Source organism: Camelus ferus, chromosome 25, assembly GCF_009834535.1.
Source record: "Camelus ferus isolate YT-003-E chromosome 25, BCGSAC_Cfer_1.0, whole genome shotgun sequence".
Classification (NCBI taxonomy): domain Eukaryota; kingdom Metazoa; phylum Chordata; class Mammalia; order Artiodactyla; family Camelidae; genus Camelus; species Camelus ferus.
The window spans coordinates 13,402,872-13,416,367 of NC_045720.1; the positions used below are offsets into that span (position 1 = coordinate 13,402,872).

The 13,496-nt window shown below is 47.2% G+C and overlaps 1 protein-coding gene across 2 annotated transcripts; it reads left to right on the top strand.

The window, feature by feature from the left end:
• Positions 1 to 4,670: 4,670 nt before the first annotated feature.
• On the top strand, positions 4,671 to 13,252 carry KLHL38 (kelch like family member 38). Of its 2 annotated transcripts, none has more exons than XM_014555077.2 (4): positions 4,671 to 4,898; positions 5,354 to 6,946; positions 11,147 to 11,252; positions 12,137 to 13,252. In XM_014555077.2, exons 2-4 carry the CDS (start codon positions 5,489 to 5,491, stop codon positions 12,433 to 12,435), a joined length of 1,863 nt encoding a protein of 620 aa, XP_014410563.2. In that variant the 5' UTR covers positions 4,671 to 4,898; positions 5,354 to 5,488; the 3' UTR covers positions 12,436 to 13,252. The 2 variants fall into 2 exon arrangements, with proteins under 2 accessions (XP_014410563.2, XP_006179795.3); XM_006179733.3 differs by having other exon boundaries at positions 5,593 to 6,946.
• Positions 13,253 to 13,496: the final 244 nt, after the last annotated feature.

The following is a 13,496-nucleotide window of genomic DNA, read 5'->3' on the forward strand; positions in this document are numbered from 1 at the left end:
TTAGAGCGCAGAAAGCTGATTTGTGGCATAAATGACGTATGAGGTCAGACTTTGGTTTGTAGGGAGAAGGGGGGCCAGACAGCCGGGTTCTATACCAACAATCCTCCAGCAGTGCTGATGTCATTTCTGTCGGCCTTTTCTCCCCTTGCCCTCCCCAGGGAAAAGAAAATATGGAGATATTTTCTGGCAGTGGGGCAGGGTGGAGGAAGAGCTGGGAACACAGTCGTTTGCACTACTGGCCTAGTAAAAGTAGCTTAGGCTTGTAATTTTCAGAAGACGGTCATCATGGCAACCCCAGAATCAAGGAGCAGGACGCCTTTCGGCCATTGTCTGGAGCACAAAGTCCTTGTTCAGCTTTCCACAAGCTGGTTAAAAAACACACCCAGCCAGATAGATACAGACACCGATAGACAGGTATACAGAAAGGTTTTAAAATCACATAGTCAGTGGTAAATTCCTTCCTACAGATTTTAATGATCCAGTTCACCTAGACCTTATTTGTCTGCCCTCATTTTTCCCTTCCACCTGCAGTCTGTGGGGAACCGGAGATGCTCTGATGTCAGCAGAGGACAATCTGCCAGTGATCAAGGAGCTGTGCACGTACATCCCTTCTTGAAACACAGGTCCTGGGAACCGCCACAGCCACGGGTCACTAGTTAGTGTGAAAGTAACGCCTTGTCCCGGAGAGTGTTAGGAGGACCCGATGCGTGCAGTGGAGCACGCTGTGTGGCTTCCTTAACTGTAACGTCAGACCTGCGGCTGATCTGAGCCAGCAGCACTGCCCTTCCACGGGAATCCAGGCCCAGCTCACCCAGACAGGAAAGAAACTGAGGCCTCCTGAGTCCAAGTGTCCTATAATATCAATGAGAAACTCTCTGAGGAAGCTGAAGGCTTTCTGAATTTACAAGGGAGCAGCAGCTGGCTGCTTGACTGGCACTGAGGCCAGAGCCTCTGGCTTCAGGCCAAGATTAGCAGACGCTCTGAGGAGGCCCCTTAGCAATCCCCTCTCTGGTCTTTTCAGGGCACAAATCACAGAGTGAGCTGGAAGAGATGGGCTTAGAGGTCACCTGCCCACACCTTTGTGGCCAGGAGAGAAAGTACAGAGAGGTTAAGTGACTGGTCTGAAGACACACAGCCTTGTCATGACAGAGCCTGGACTGGAATCCAAGACTCCTGAAAGCTGAACAGATAATGAGGAACAGAGCAATTGCTAGAGGCAAAGGAAACAGCCAGAGTGAGCAGGAGAGCAAATTAGATGCTGAAAACTGGACCCCAGGACCTAACGGAACCTCATGAGATTATTTTCAGAGTAATAGTACAATACCAACCACAATTTTCTGTGCACCTACACTGTGCCAGCACTTTACAAGATGTTCCCCATACATTATTTCTCTGTGACAAGGTTATCCCCATCTAACAGATGGAGAAACTGAGTCTGAAAGAGTGGTTACCAAAGGGGAGAGGGAAAGAGGAGGAGCAGATTAGGCGTATGAGATACAAACTGCTATGTATTAAATAGATAAGCAACAAGGATCTATTGCACAGCACAGGGAATTACAGCCATTATCTGGTAATACCTTTAAATGGAGTATAATCTGTAAAAATACTGAATCACTATGCAGTACACCTGAAACTAATATAATATTATAAAGCAATTATACTTCAATAAAAAAAAAAAAAAGTTACTTGCCCAATGTTCTCCCAAGTCTTCATTCCCTCAAAGCCTGATTTTTGACTCCTTATGACACTGACATTCATCAAAAGGTAGGGCAAGGAGCTGGATGTTCTCATTTATCTTAGGTTCCCATAGGTTCAGACCCTAAACTAAGACATCTCCCAGAGAAGGTCAGAACATAAAATTAAGACAAAGAGCATAAAATTTGGGGAGACAAAGACTCATGAATTGAAAATAGCCGATTGGGGTTACTTGAGGGTGGAAGATGAGCTTTCTGGATTGGGCTTAGTGTTATATGTGTGTGTTTGCTCTGAGGTAAACATTCAGACTCTATTTGTGTCTTTTCCTGATGTTTAACGCAGAACCAGAATTCTCCTAGTAGGCCAGGCCAATGGAATGGGGCCTGTTTTTTCTAAATTTTAGAATCCAAAGGATTTATCAAAGTTGATAAGACATTGACAGTACACCCCAGGACTCGTCTAAAAACTTGACAGGGCTGGATTCCAGAAGGTCTAACTAGTTAGGGAACGGAGGGGAAGTTCCAAGATTCCTGCCCATGAGTGGCACCATGTTAGTTTACTCTCAGCAATCCCTACCTACTGCCCTCACAACAAACCGTTGGCTGGCTCACGGGTTGGAAGAGAAATAATACAGGCATTTCAAAGCAATAAGGAAGTTATTTTTCCCTTGTGCTAACTCTGAGGCCAGGGACTAAAGCACTGGCTTTGGAGTTGGGAAGACCTCAGTTCATGTCTCAGCCTTGAACTTAACCCTTGCTCTGTGGTATAAAGCAGCTATTTTACTTTTTCACTTCATCATGTTATTGGATGTGATTAAAATGAGGGACATCTGGGCCACTCCAGAGCACCAACTGCCTTGCTGTGTAATGGACAGGCACCAAGCGGTACACGGCAGCCCTGCTAAACCCATACAGCAGGCTGGGGGCAGGAAGTCCACCCACCAGCGCTCCCTCTCTCTCCCTAGTCTCCATCAGTTATACTCAATTCAGGAACTATATATAATTCACCCACTGTGTGTCAGGCACTGTGCTAGGTGCTGGGGATAGAGAGACAATTAAGACAAGGTTCTTGCTATCCAGACACTTCCATTCTAACAAGAGGGACACAGACAGGTAAACATAATTGAGAGGGGGAGTGGATAGCTCAGCATTAAAGTGCCTGCTTAGCAAGCATGACATCCTCGGTTCTATCCCCAGCATCTCCATTAAGAAATAAATAAATAAACCTAACTACCTCCCCCCAAAATAAATAAAAAATATAATAATTGAAATGAGGATATGAGGCGTGTACGATTAGAAGTATGCCGAAGGAATGGAAACAGTACAGAAAAGTACTGAGAGGTCAAGGAAGACTTTCAGAGATGCTGATACACAAATGAGGTTTTGAAGGATGAATAGGAGTTCAGGAGTGAAAATGAAAAGAACAGCAAAAGAAAGAGCACATGCAAAGGCCTGGAAGTGCAAACAGGAACCTCAGGCCCTTTAAGGAATTTGGTTACTCGCTCGTTCTATCCTCAGCAGAGCTCAGAAGCACAGGAACAGTCAGTCACCAGCTCTGACAGCGGTACAAACAGCTCCTCTCTCCAGCTCCTTGCCTGTACCTACAAGGGTCTCTGATCTCCTTGGCTCAGATCTTCTGCTCCTAATTCTGGCCTCCAGGCCTCTGGCCCCAATGACATGTGATGAATATGCTTTCCTGACCTTATCTTCTGGACTCTGGAGAGTGATCCACTCTATGACTTGCAAGTATGAAAGAGAGACACTCCCCCTCCCACCATACTCTGTGGTACCCTAAAGGCCAGCCCAGCCAAACCTCCCAAACAGGGCCCAGATACATACAAAGATCTGCAAGTTGTCTGATGGAGCTAGAGTAAAAATCATAAGTGGGACAGGGAAGTGGCAGGAGACCATTCTGTTTCCTGCTAAAGAGTCTGGACTTTCTCCTGCAGACAGGGGGAGCCATTGAAGGGCATGATGCCAGGGACTGGCAGGTTCTGGTTTGCTTTCTCCAGGATTATTCTGGTGCTGATAAGGTGGATGTACTAGAGGGAGAGAGACTAGGAGCATGGGAGGCTGTTGCAATAGTCCAAGCAAGATTGGAGAAGGTGAGAAAGCCAGGCTTCCCTGCCATTCACTGCTGGAGGCAGAGGCAGGACAGACCTGGGGTCCCTTGTGTTCATCCTGGTGGTTCTATAGCCTCCCATCATGGTTCTGATTCTTACATTTGGCAGCTGCTTCCCACTCCATCACCATCGTCCTCCTCCACCTCTTCCTCCTCTCTTTCTCTCTTTCTCCTCCTCTCTCTCTCTCGCTTTTTTTCCTGGAGCAATATACCTTGCCTCCTGCCTCTAGATCAAGCCTCCCTGACAGGAGAAAATGCAAAAATAAAACAGAAAAGCAAGCCTGAACTATAAAACGCTAACTGAAGAACAGTCAGCAGGGCTCTGCCCTTGCCACCTTAAAACAGAAGCTCCTGTGATAAGGAGGATCAATAAAGTTTTGGTCTCTCCCAAGTCTGAAAACTCTGGGATGCTCCAAAAATATTAAAAACAACTTTCATCACAGGTACCATCACCTTACAGCCCTCTCCATCAATCCTGCCAGCAGACTGTAGGAAACAAAGACCCACTGAACAGCCACCCTTGGGCCCACGTTCTGGCTTCCTGTGACCATTTGCCACCTTCAGCTTGCCCAGAACTATCTTCAGTGACTCTTCCCAGGTCACGGCAACCTGTTTACAGACATCTAGAATTCCCAGGCACTTTTAGGACAAGGGACTCGGGTTGTGTCCAAGTGGGCAGCAAAGTCTTCTCTAAGAGAAGCTGTTCCTCCAGATCTATTTCTGCCGATGTAAACACTTGCCAAGGAAACAAGGCATGTGGGCATGCGTCGGGTCTGCAGGCCCTCGGGTTGCTGCAAAAGGCAACTGGAAAGTCACATGTCATAACAGTGGAAAGTACATATGCAACTATTCTTAGCTCTGGAATGTATACACTGTCTCCCTCCCCAGCGGTCCTTTCACAAAGCTCTAGAAAACTGTGAAAGTGCCTTCAGCATAAACAAATCCAGAATTCTCCCAGAACAAATTATTTGCCAGCTGAAGGAAAGGCCTGGGTTTATGGTTTCACTTGGAGCCAGAGGTGGAAACTCTCAGGAGGGACCGACCGGAGCAGCCATCGGTGGATGTCACGGCAGCAAAACAAGGTAAATGTCTCTAATGTTTAATTCTTCTGCAGGGAGCCTGCCAGAGGTCATCCAAAAACCCTGTCCAGGTATTGTGTGGTCTCTGCCTTCTATTTATCCCTTTTGTAAAACAAACCCGAAAGACTCCATGAAGTCATGTTTGAAAACAAAAACACTGCAAAGGTCCATTTTTGTCCCTCATTTCTGTCTAGTCACCAGAAGGCCACGCCCCCAGAACGACATCCTTGGGGAATGATGAACACCCAGAAAGATGTTTAGATGAGTTTACTTTAGTAAACAGATATGCTGAGAATCTGGAGAAAAGTTCACAGACTTTTGCGGGTCAAATGCACAGACTGTCATCTTGCTTCAGGCTAAACTCTCAGCCTGCGACCATTTGCCAACTTCAAATTGCCCAATTTATCCAGCCACCTTCTTTTGCTGGTTTTTCTTTTGTTTTGTTTTGTTTTTCTTAGGTTGTCTGCAGATGCTGTTTGCCTGGTACCTTTGAGAGCAATCGTAACCACACAGAGAGGTGTCAGCTGTGAGGTCTAAGGTGTAGGTGGCCTCCCCTTCCAACCTTCACTAAAGCGATATTCTTGGCAATACCCATGAGCATCTCAGTGAATGGACATAGATGCTCTAAATCTTGGAGTCACCACAGTTCAACCCTCCAGCACGTGCTCCCTCTTGTGAATTCTCCCCATCTTTGTAGGATGGACGAGGAGTCGCCAGATGCACTGCTCTTCAAAGACCATGACTTCTCCTCCGACTTGTTGAGGCAGCTCAACAGCTTAAGGCAAAACAGGATCCTGACCGACGTGAGCATCTGCACCGGGGCCTGGGAGGTCCCCTGTCACCGCAACGTGCTGGCCTCCAGCAGCCCCTACTTCAGGGCCATGTTCTGCAGCAACTTCCGAGAGAGCAGGGAGGCCAAAGTCCAGCTGAAAGGCATTGACTCCCCGACTCTGGAGCGGATCGTCCTGTACGTGTACACGGGCGAGGTGCATATCACAGCTGACACGGTCCTGCCCTTGATGGAGGCCGCCTCCCTGCTGCAGTACCCCAAGCTGTTCGAGGCCTGCTCCTCTTACCTCCAGAGCCAGCTGACCCCCAGCAACTGCCTGGGCTTGATCAGACTGTCTGAAATCTTAAGCTGTGAGAGCCTCAGGAAGAGAGCCAGGGAGGTGGCCCTGGTGTATTTCCCAGAAGTGGTGGCATCGGCTGACCTGAAGGAGCTCTGTGCCTTGGAATTGCGAGATTACCTGGGAGACGATGGGCTCTGTGGGGAGGAGGAGAAGGTGTTCGAAGCCCTCATGGTTTGGGTCAAGCATGACCTCCAGACCCGGACACGATACATGCAGGAACTGTTCAAGCAGGTCAGGCTTCAGTACGTCCACCCAGCCTTCTTCCATCACTTCATTGCCAACGATGCCCTCCTCCAGTCCTCGCCCCACTGCCAGACCATCCTGGAGACAGCCAAGAAGCAGATGTTTTCTTTGTACAGCACCACCTGCGCCCCCGACCTCCACCCTCTGTGGCACGTCCCCCCAAGAAGCTCTTACCAAGATTTCCTCATCCTCTTGGGTGGAAGGAAGGACAACCAGCAGACCACTAGGGATGTTCTGCTCTACAATGGACAGACCGGCCAGTGGCAGAGCCTGGCCAAACTCCCGGCCCGGCTGTACAAGGCCTCGGCCGTCACCTTGCACCGCAGCATCTACGTGCTGGGAGGCATGGCTGTGGGCGCAGGGAAGAGCGTGCCCAGTCACAACGTCTACATCTTCTCCCTGAAACTCAATCAGTGGAGGCTGGGGCAGCCCATGCTGGTGGCCCGCTACTCCCACCGAAGCACTGCCCACAAGAACTTCATCTTCTCCATTGGGGGCATTGGAGAAGGGCACGAGGTCATGGACTCCATGGAGAGATATGACAGCATCAGCAATGTCTGGGAGAGCATGGCCAGCATGCCAGTGGGGGTCCTCCACCCTGCGGTCGCAGTGAAAGACCAAAGACTCTACCTTTTTGGGGGAGAGGACATCATGCAGAACCCTGTGCGCCTTATCCAGGTAAATGATCCTCCCCACCAAGCCTACACACACACACATATACACACACACAAACACACACACACGCACACACACACAAACACACACACACGCATACCTACATACATACACGTGCACACGCATACACGTGACACATACATGCAAATACACGCAAATGTGCATGCGCATACATGTGATACATACGTACGTACGTACACACATACATATGATACACACTTGTAATTTGCAGGGGGAGGAAAAAGAAGGGAGGGAGAGAGGGAAAGAAGGTAGTTTAATATCAGCCAGATTTAATTCATTTATGAATTCTTTTTGTGTAAGATTAATACATACAAAGGTATATCAGAGACATCTAAAAGTTCTAGCTAGAACACACCAAATGCTGGATAGTCAGGTCCTGTAGGAATATTGCAGATCCTTTAAACCCAGGTCAGTAAGGCCTTAATAGAAGATTCTCAAGCATTAGTCCATAGTCTGTAACCACATCCCCCGGAACCTGCCCTTAGATCTGCTGAATCAAAATCTCTAAGTGTTGGGTCTGGACGTTTACTGTTTACAGAAGTTTGCAGGAGATTCTCAGGCACAGCCAGGTTGTGGAACTCTTGCCTTAAATGATAGGTAGGCGCTGATTTCACTAAGAAGCCCTCTGAGAAGCGTGATTAATAAAGACCAACATTTCAGAATATTAGGTGTTTTCCAACTTTATGCAATTGCTAATCTCTGCAGTTCACCTAATGATATAAAAACTTGAATAACAAGCCTCTCTTTAAAGAAAATTAAGGATGGGGAGGGTGTAGCTCAGTGGTAGAGCGTGTGCTTAGCATGCACCCAAGGTCCTGGGTTCAATCCCCAATACCTCCATTAACAACAATAACAAAAAAAGACAAAGATAATCAAGGAGGCTCCTGAGATTTGCTCTATTCATTAGAGAAGTTACACTGCATGCCAACCATGGTGAAGGCCCTGGGGACCCAGGCATGAGCTCCAGGAGCTCGCAAGACCACTGCAATTCAGTGCTGAATCGAGGGATGCTCTAAGAATATAGGGGTGCCCTAAACCAGTCTCAAGGGAATCAGGGAGTAGGTGAGAGTTCAGGGAACTTTGGAGGGATCTCTGTGAGGCTGGTTTAAGTTGCCTGAGTGGAGAGGCAGGAGGCGAGAGAAGGCAGGTGAGGATAAAGAGTAAAAGAGAAGGAAGAAGCATGGGGCAGACAGAGGGCCCTGACGTGGACAGAGAGGGGCAGAAAGCTTCTCTGGGCAGACGAGTCTGCCATCTGAAGCCAGAGTCAAGACTCCTCCGCTGAGGAAGGGGTGGTGTTCCTGGGTGAGGGAACAGCCTGCACGAAGGTCCTGAAGTAGAAAGGGGGCACAGCCCATCACCTGGAGGACGCAACAGCAGGACCGTGTAGTTGCAGCACGGAGGAAGGGGGAGAGAGGCTGTGCACCCAGGCGGAGTGGGGGGTTAGGCCCCACATAATCTCCCCCAGCCCCCTTTCCAAGCCACACTGAGCGACCCACTCCACCCAATCTGCTGCCCCTGAGCCCCTCCAAGGGAACTTCTAGAACATTCTTGGGGAATGGGTTTGTGGAGATGAGGCTGATCTGGCAGGGCTTTCCAGGCTTTGTCAAGGAATTGGGGTTTGGGTCTGAGAGCGGCAGGGTAGGTGGAGCAGTCAAATTTGCATGTTCAGAAGTTCCTTCTGGATGCCTTGCAGAGAAGGCACTGGAAGAGGCCTGAGTGGATGAAGGAAGGAGAGTTGGAGGTTCTTCTAGAACCTCTAGATCCAGGAGAGGGATGGTGGCCACTTGGACTAAGTTGGTGCCAGTGGAGATGGAAAAAAGCGACAAACTCTGTTTTTATTCTTTTCTTGTTTTTTTCTTTCCTTCACTTCTCCAGCCCATATTTTCAGCTCCTCCCTGACCATCTAGGCAGATTTTAAATTTGCTCCAAATCCCCCTCATTTACTTGAGCCAAGAGAAACGTGTTCTGTTCCCTCCAAGCTCTGGCCACAGCACAGGTGCTTCTACCTTAAGCTAGAGCCCCTCCTGCTTTTTTTAATAACTATTTTTCGAAATAAAGTCAACAAATACGCTGATAACCTCACAAAACAAAATTGTTATCAATTCCTTAGAATAAATACAAAGCTCAAAAAAGCATTTAAGCTCGCTCGTCAAGAAATGCATAGGACAATCAAACAAGAACCTTGCAAAGCCAAAAAACAACGAACACGCGAGCAATCCTTGTACACTGCACTCGTGAGAAGGGGAAAACGGGAACAGTATTCATTTGGAAGCTCTTCTTGGCCACTAGCTTTGTCATGGAAATTGTACTATCTGAATGAGTACAATTTCCATTTCCAAAAAATACGATTTCAAAAAAAAAAGTTCAAGATGAATGGTTGGGGCTACTGGATGGGGTAGGTTGGATTTTCAGGCATAGGTTCAAAGATTTCTTCACAGGATGGTTTATCTGCACGCAAGCTTTCTTTTAAGGACTATACGACTGTGAGGTTATCGTGCAAACCGTGTGTGTACGTGTGCATTTCTAGCTGGCCCTCTTCCTACCTCTGCTGCAGGATGCCATTAAGCAAATCCTTTACCATAACAAAGTATCACTTCCTCCACGGGTCAAAGACCACTCTTTGTTGTCCTTGCCTCAGTCTCTCTGGGGGTTTCATGAGGATGGTGAGCAAATATTTAACCTGTTTCTGAAACCATCCTCAAAGCTGACAGAGAGCAGAAAGCCAGGAGGCAATTACTCAGTCAAGTAAAATGCAACCAGTGCTGGCTTTTCCTGCAAGGATCCTACTTTCCAAAGCGTGTCACCTACCTACTGGCCACCATGAGGCTTGGTAGCTGTTGTGGTCGGCCCTGTCTCTAGCTCTTGGCCTCCTCGAGGCTTCACCAACTTGCAGGACTGACAGAGACTTCAAGAGACTTTCAGTCTCAAGTGCTTCTATCAAGAGAAGCCACACGTCCATGGCCCTGCGCAGAGCCATGAGCGGGCTGGAGGAAAGTATGGACTCTGGGCTCAGCCAGACCGATTCCTCTGCTCACTCTCCCTGGGTGACCTCAGGCGCGTTGCTCAACCTCTCTCAGCCTCAATGGTCCAATCTGAAAAAATGGAGGGAAGTAACGGTACCTGCTCCATAAGACAGTTGTGAAGATCAAATTTAGTAAAATGATTAAAGACAAGGCCTTCACTGTGGTGATTATATTTTATGCAGAAAGCATTTCCAGGGAAGAATACTGCACGATTTTCTTCTGTAAATGAATGTTTTTGCTCCTTCTTTTCTTATATGAAGCCCATCCTACATTTCTCGGGCTAAATTTTGTGAACTGAATTTAGTTCAGTAGTGAACTAATTTACATTTGACATTTAAACTTTATACTGAGGGATTTAACAGGAGAATATGTTCTAGGAATCACGGTTTGCTCTCTATTTCAGACCACAGCCAAGAAATGCTGCCCCCACCTCTTTGCTCTTTCTTCCTGTTCTCATGAGGTCTTTTTTCCTATGATTTTAATGACTTTCAGGCATGAACTGTTCAAAAACCTTCCTCATTTAGCCCCAGATTTATTCTTGGCCGTAAGACCCTTTCAGATACCCTGGAACATTTAGAAATTTAAACACAAGCCAGAAATAAAAATGTTTGAAAAATGACTGGTTTTCTGCATATGCAAGTTGCTCCATTTCTCACTGAAAGAAAGAAATGCTCCAAGCACGGTGAGCGAACCCACACTACAAATGCACAACTCTCGGTCCATCCTACAGAAACACAGCCGCTGGTCTCAGAAAGGCCAGTCTCTAGCAACATTCTTCTTTCTGTTATCTAATCATATTTTGTTTGCTGATAGTAATATATTTACATTTTAAGGACTAGGGGACAAAGTGAAAAGGAAAAGAAATCACTGCTTGTTCACCCTCTTAATTGCTATTTCTATCTTTTAAGAACATGTATCACTTTAAACAAGCTCGTATTGTACAGCACAGAGAACTATGTTCAATATCTTGTAGTAACATATAATAAAAATGAAAAAGAATATGAAAAGGAATATATGCATGTATATGTATGACTGAAATATTATGCTGTACACCAGAAACTGACACAACATTGTTAACTGACTATACTCCAACTAAAAAAAATCTTTTTTAAATGTATCGTTTCAAAACGCAGCACCATGATTACGTTTCTCCCCTCAGGTTTATCACATTTCCAGAAACACGTGGTTCAAAATGGAGACAAGAATGATCAAGAATGTATGTGCCCCTGCCGTGGTGCTTGGGGAGCGGATTGTCATTGTGGGAGGTGAGTTTGAACAGAGGATCGGGAGACTGGACACAAACTTGGCATCTCCCATGGAAAACGGGTCACTGATAGATGTTGTTCTGCAGGACAGTCTTTTTAAAAGCACAACCATCCAGCTAGGGGAGTGTGGACAACCTGACAAAGTTCCTTTCTCATCCAGAAGTTTCTCCCATTTTATCTGCAAACAAGGAGTGAGATAATACCTATGTCACAGAATTGTGACAATAAAATGTGCTCACATGTTTAAACCACTTAGCACCATCCCAGACCTGGAGCAAATAATCAAAACACATTTGCTATTGTAAATAAGATTAGCTACTAAGGATCATTTCTCTGTAACTGCAGTATGCCAGGGTTAGCAGAGCTGGTTTGGGGGTCAGATAAACCTGAGTTCACATCCTAACTCTGCCCCTACTGGCTGTATACTCTTAGGCAAATTATTAATCTCTTTGTGCCTCCGTTTGCTGCTCTGTCAAATGGGGATCCTAAAAGTACCCCCCAGATAGGACTGTTGTGGGGTACTCACTTCTGAGTTCCCAAAGGCTCCTTCCTTGCATTGTTAACTCTTGGATGAGCATATGAGAAAGATGAAAAAACCAACGAGGCTGAGAAGGCCACTGGAATCAGGAGGCTGCTCTCCATCTCAGAATGACACAAGTGCTGCCTTCACTTCACGTTAAGAGGCAGAGACTGGAGTCAGACAGACCCAGGTCCAAACCCCAGCCCTGCCACACACGAGACAGGCTGGGGCAGGTGATGGAAACAGTCTACACTTTAGTTCAGAGTCCAACCTCAGGGTTAGACGATAGCAGAGATCCCAGACCACTGACCTCCAGTCCCAAAGAGGCATTGTTGACCTTGCCAATCTGCCATTTGGTTTTCAGGTTACACGAGGAGGATCCTTGCTTATGACCCTCAGTCCAACAAGTATGCCAAATGTGCAGACATGAAAGACCGGAGGATGCACCACGGGGCCACAGTGATGGGGAACAAGCTGTACGTGACAGGCGGGCGGCGGCTGACCACGGACTGTAACATCGAGGACTCGGCCTCCTTTGACTGCTATGACCCCGAGACGGACACCTGGTCGTCCCAGGGACAGCTGCCTCACAAGCTCTTTGACCACGCCTGCCTCACTCTTCAATGCATCCCCCACACTTCCACCTTTCCCTGGGGTCCATGAGAAACCGAGAGGTCTTCTGTCTTAGTCAGGATGCTCTTGTTGCAAGAGACAGAACCCAACTCTAAAAAGCTTAACCCTAAAAGGGTACAAGGAGAGCACACAGGAATGAAAGTTCCAGTGAGTTTGAAAGCCTGGAGCCCTGGAACCAACCATACTGTTGACAGAACTCTGTCTCTCTGTCTCTGTCTCTCTCTGTCTCTCTTTTCTCGCTCCCCCTCCATCCCTCCCTCCTTCTCTACCTCATCTCTCTTGGCCTTTATTCTACAAACAAGCTTCCTTATCCACACGGTGTGAGGACAATGACAACTGATAAATCCAGACCCAACCTCTCCAGCTTGGCATCTTCAGGAAAGAATTTTACTCCCCCTCCACCCAAAATAATGCTGATTGGCCCTTTTTGAATTCCACGCCCCCCTCCTTGAGCCAATCACTGTTTCCAGAGATTGTGTTGTCCAACTCTAGTTGGCTTCTCCTGGATTATGTCTCTACAGGCAGAGGTGGGGTTAACTATTGTCATTGGCAACCTATCCAAACTGCACATGATGGGACAAAAGTTCCCCAAAGCAAGAAATGCTGGGCAATAAAAACCACATCTGCCCAGATCATCATGGAAATTCAGAACTAAAGGGTGAAGGACCCCAACAGGGTCCCTGGAAGCACTTGGTCCGGGCGGCAGCACGAACAATTGGCCGTGACTGTGTCTCTCTGCATTCTAGGATGTAGTGTGTTGGAATTCCAGAAGAGTATGTGAAACTCAGTATCTAGTGTCTGCAAAATTATCTGCACCACCAGAATAAAGCTTGTTTCTAGTGCCAAATGATGTTTTTCTCCAGCCTCTGGGGAGCTATAATTAATCAAAATTTTCATTTTGGTAAATTTTAGGAGAATTGCTGTTCTGAGGAAAGTCAACAAATTCCTTCAGAGATACAACAGTTACGGCCCACCCAGTGCCAGGGCTGACCTTCCCTAAGGCCCCTTTATCTCCAAGTGCCTTCCACACTGGCTCAGTCCCAAACTCAGGAATTAGCTGAAGCTGGTGGCACATTACAGTCACCTGGGAA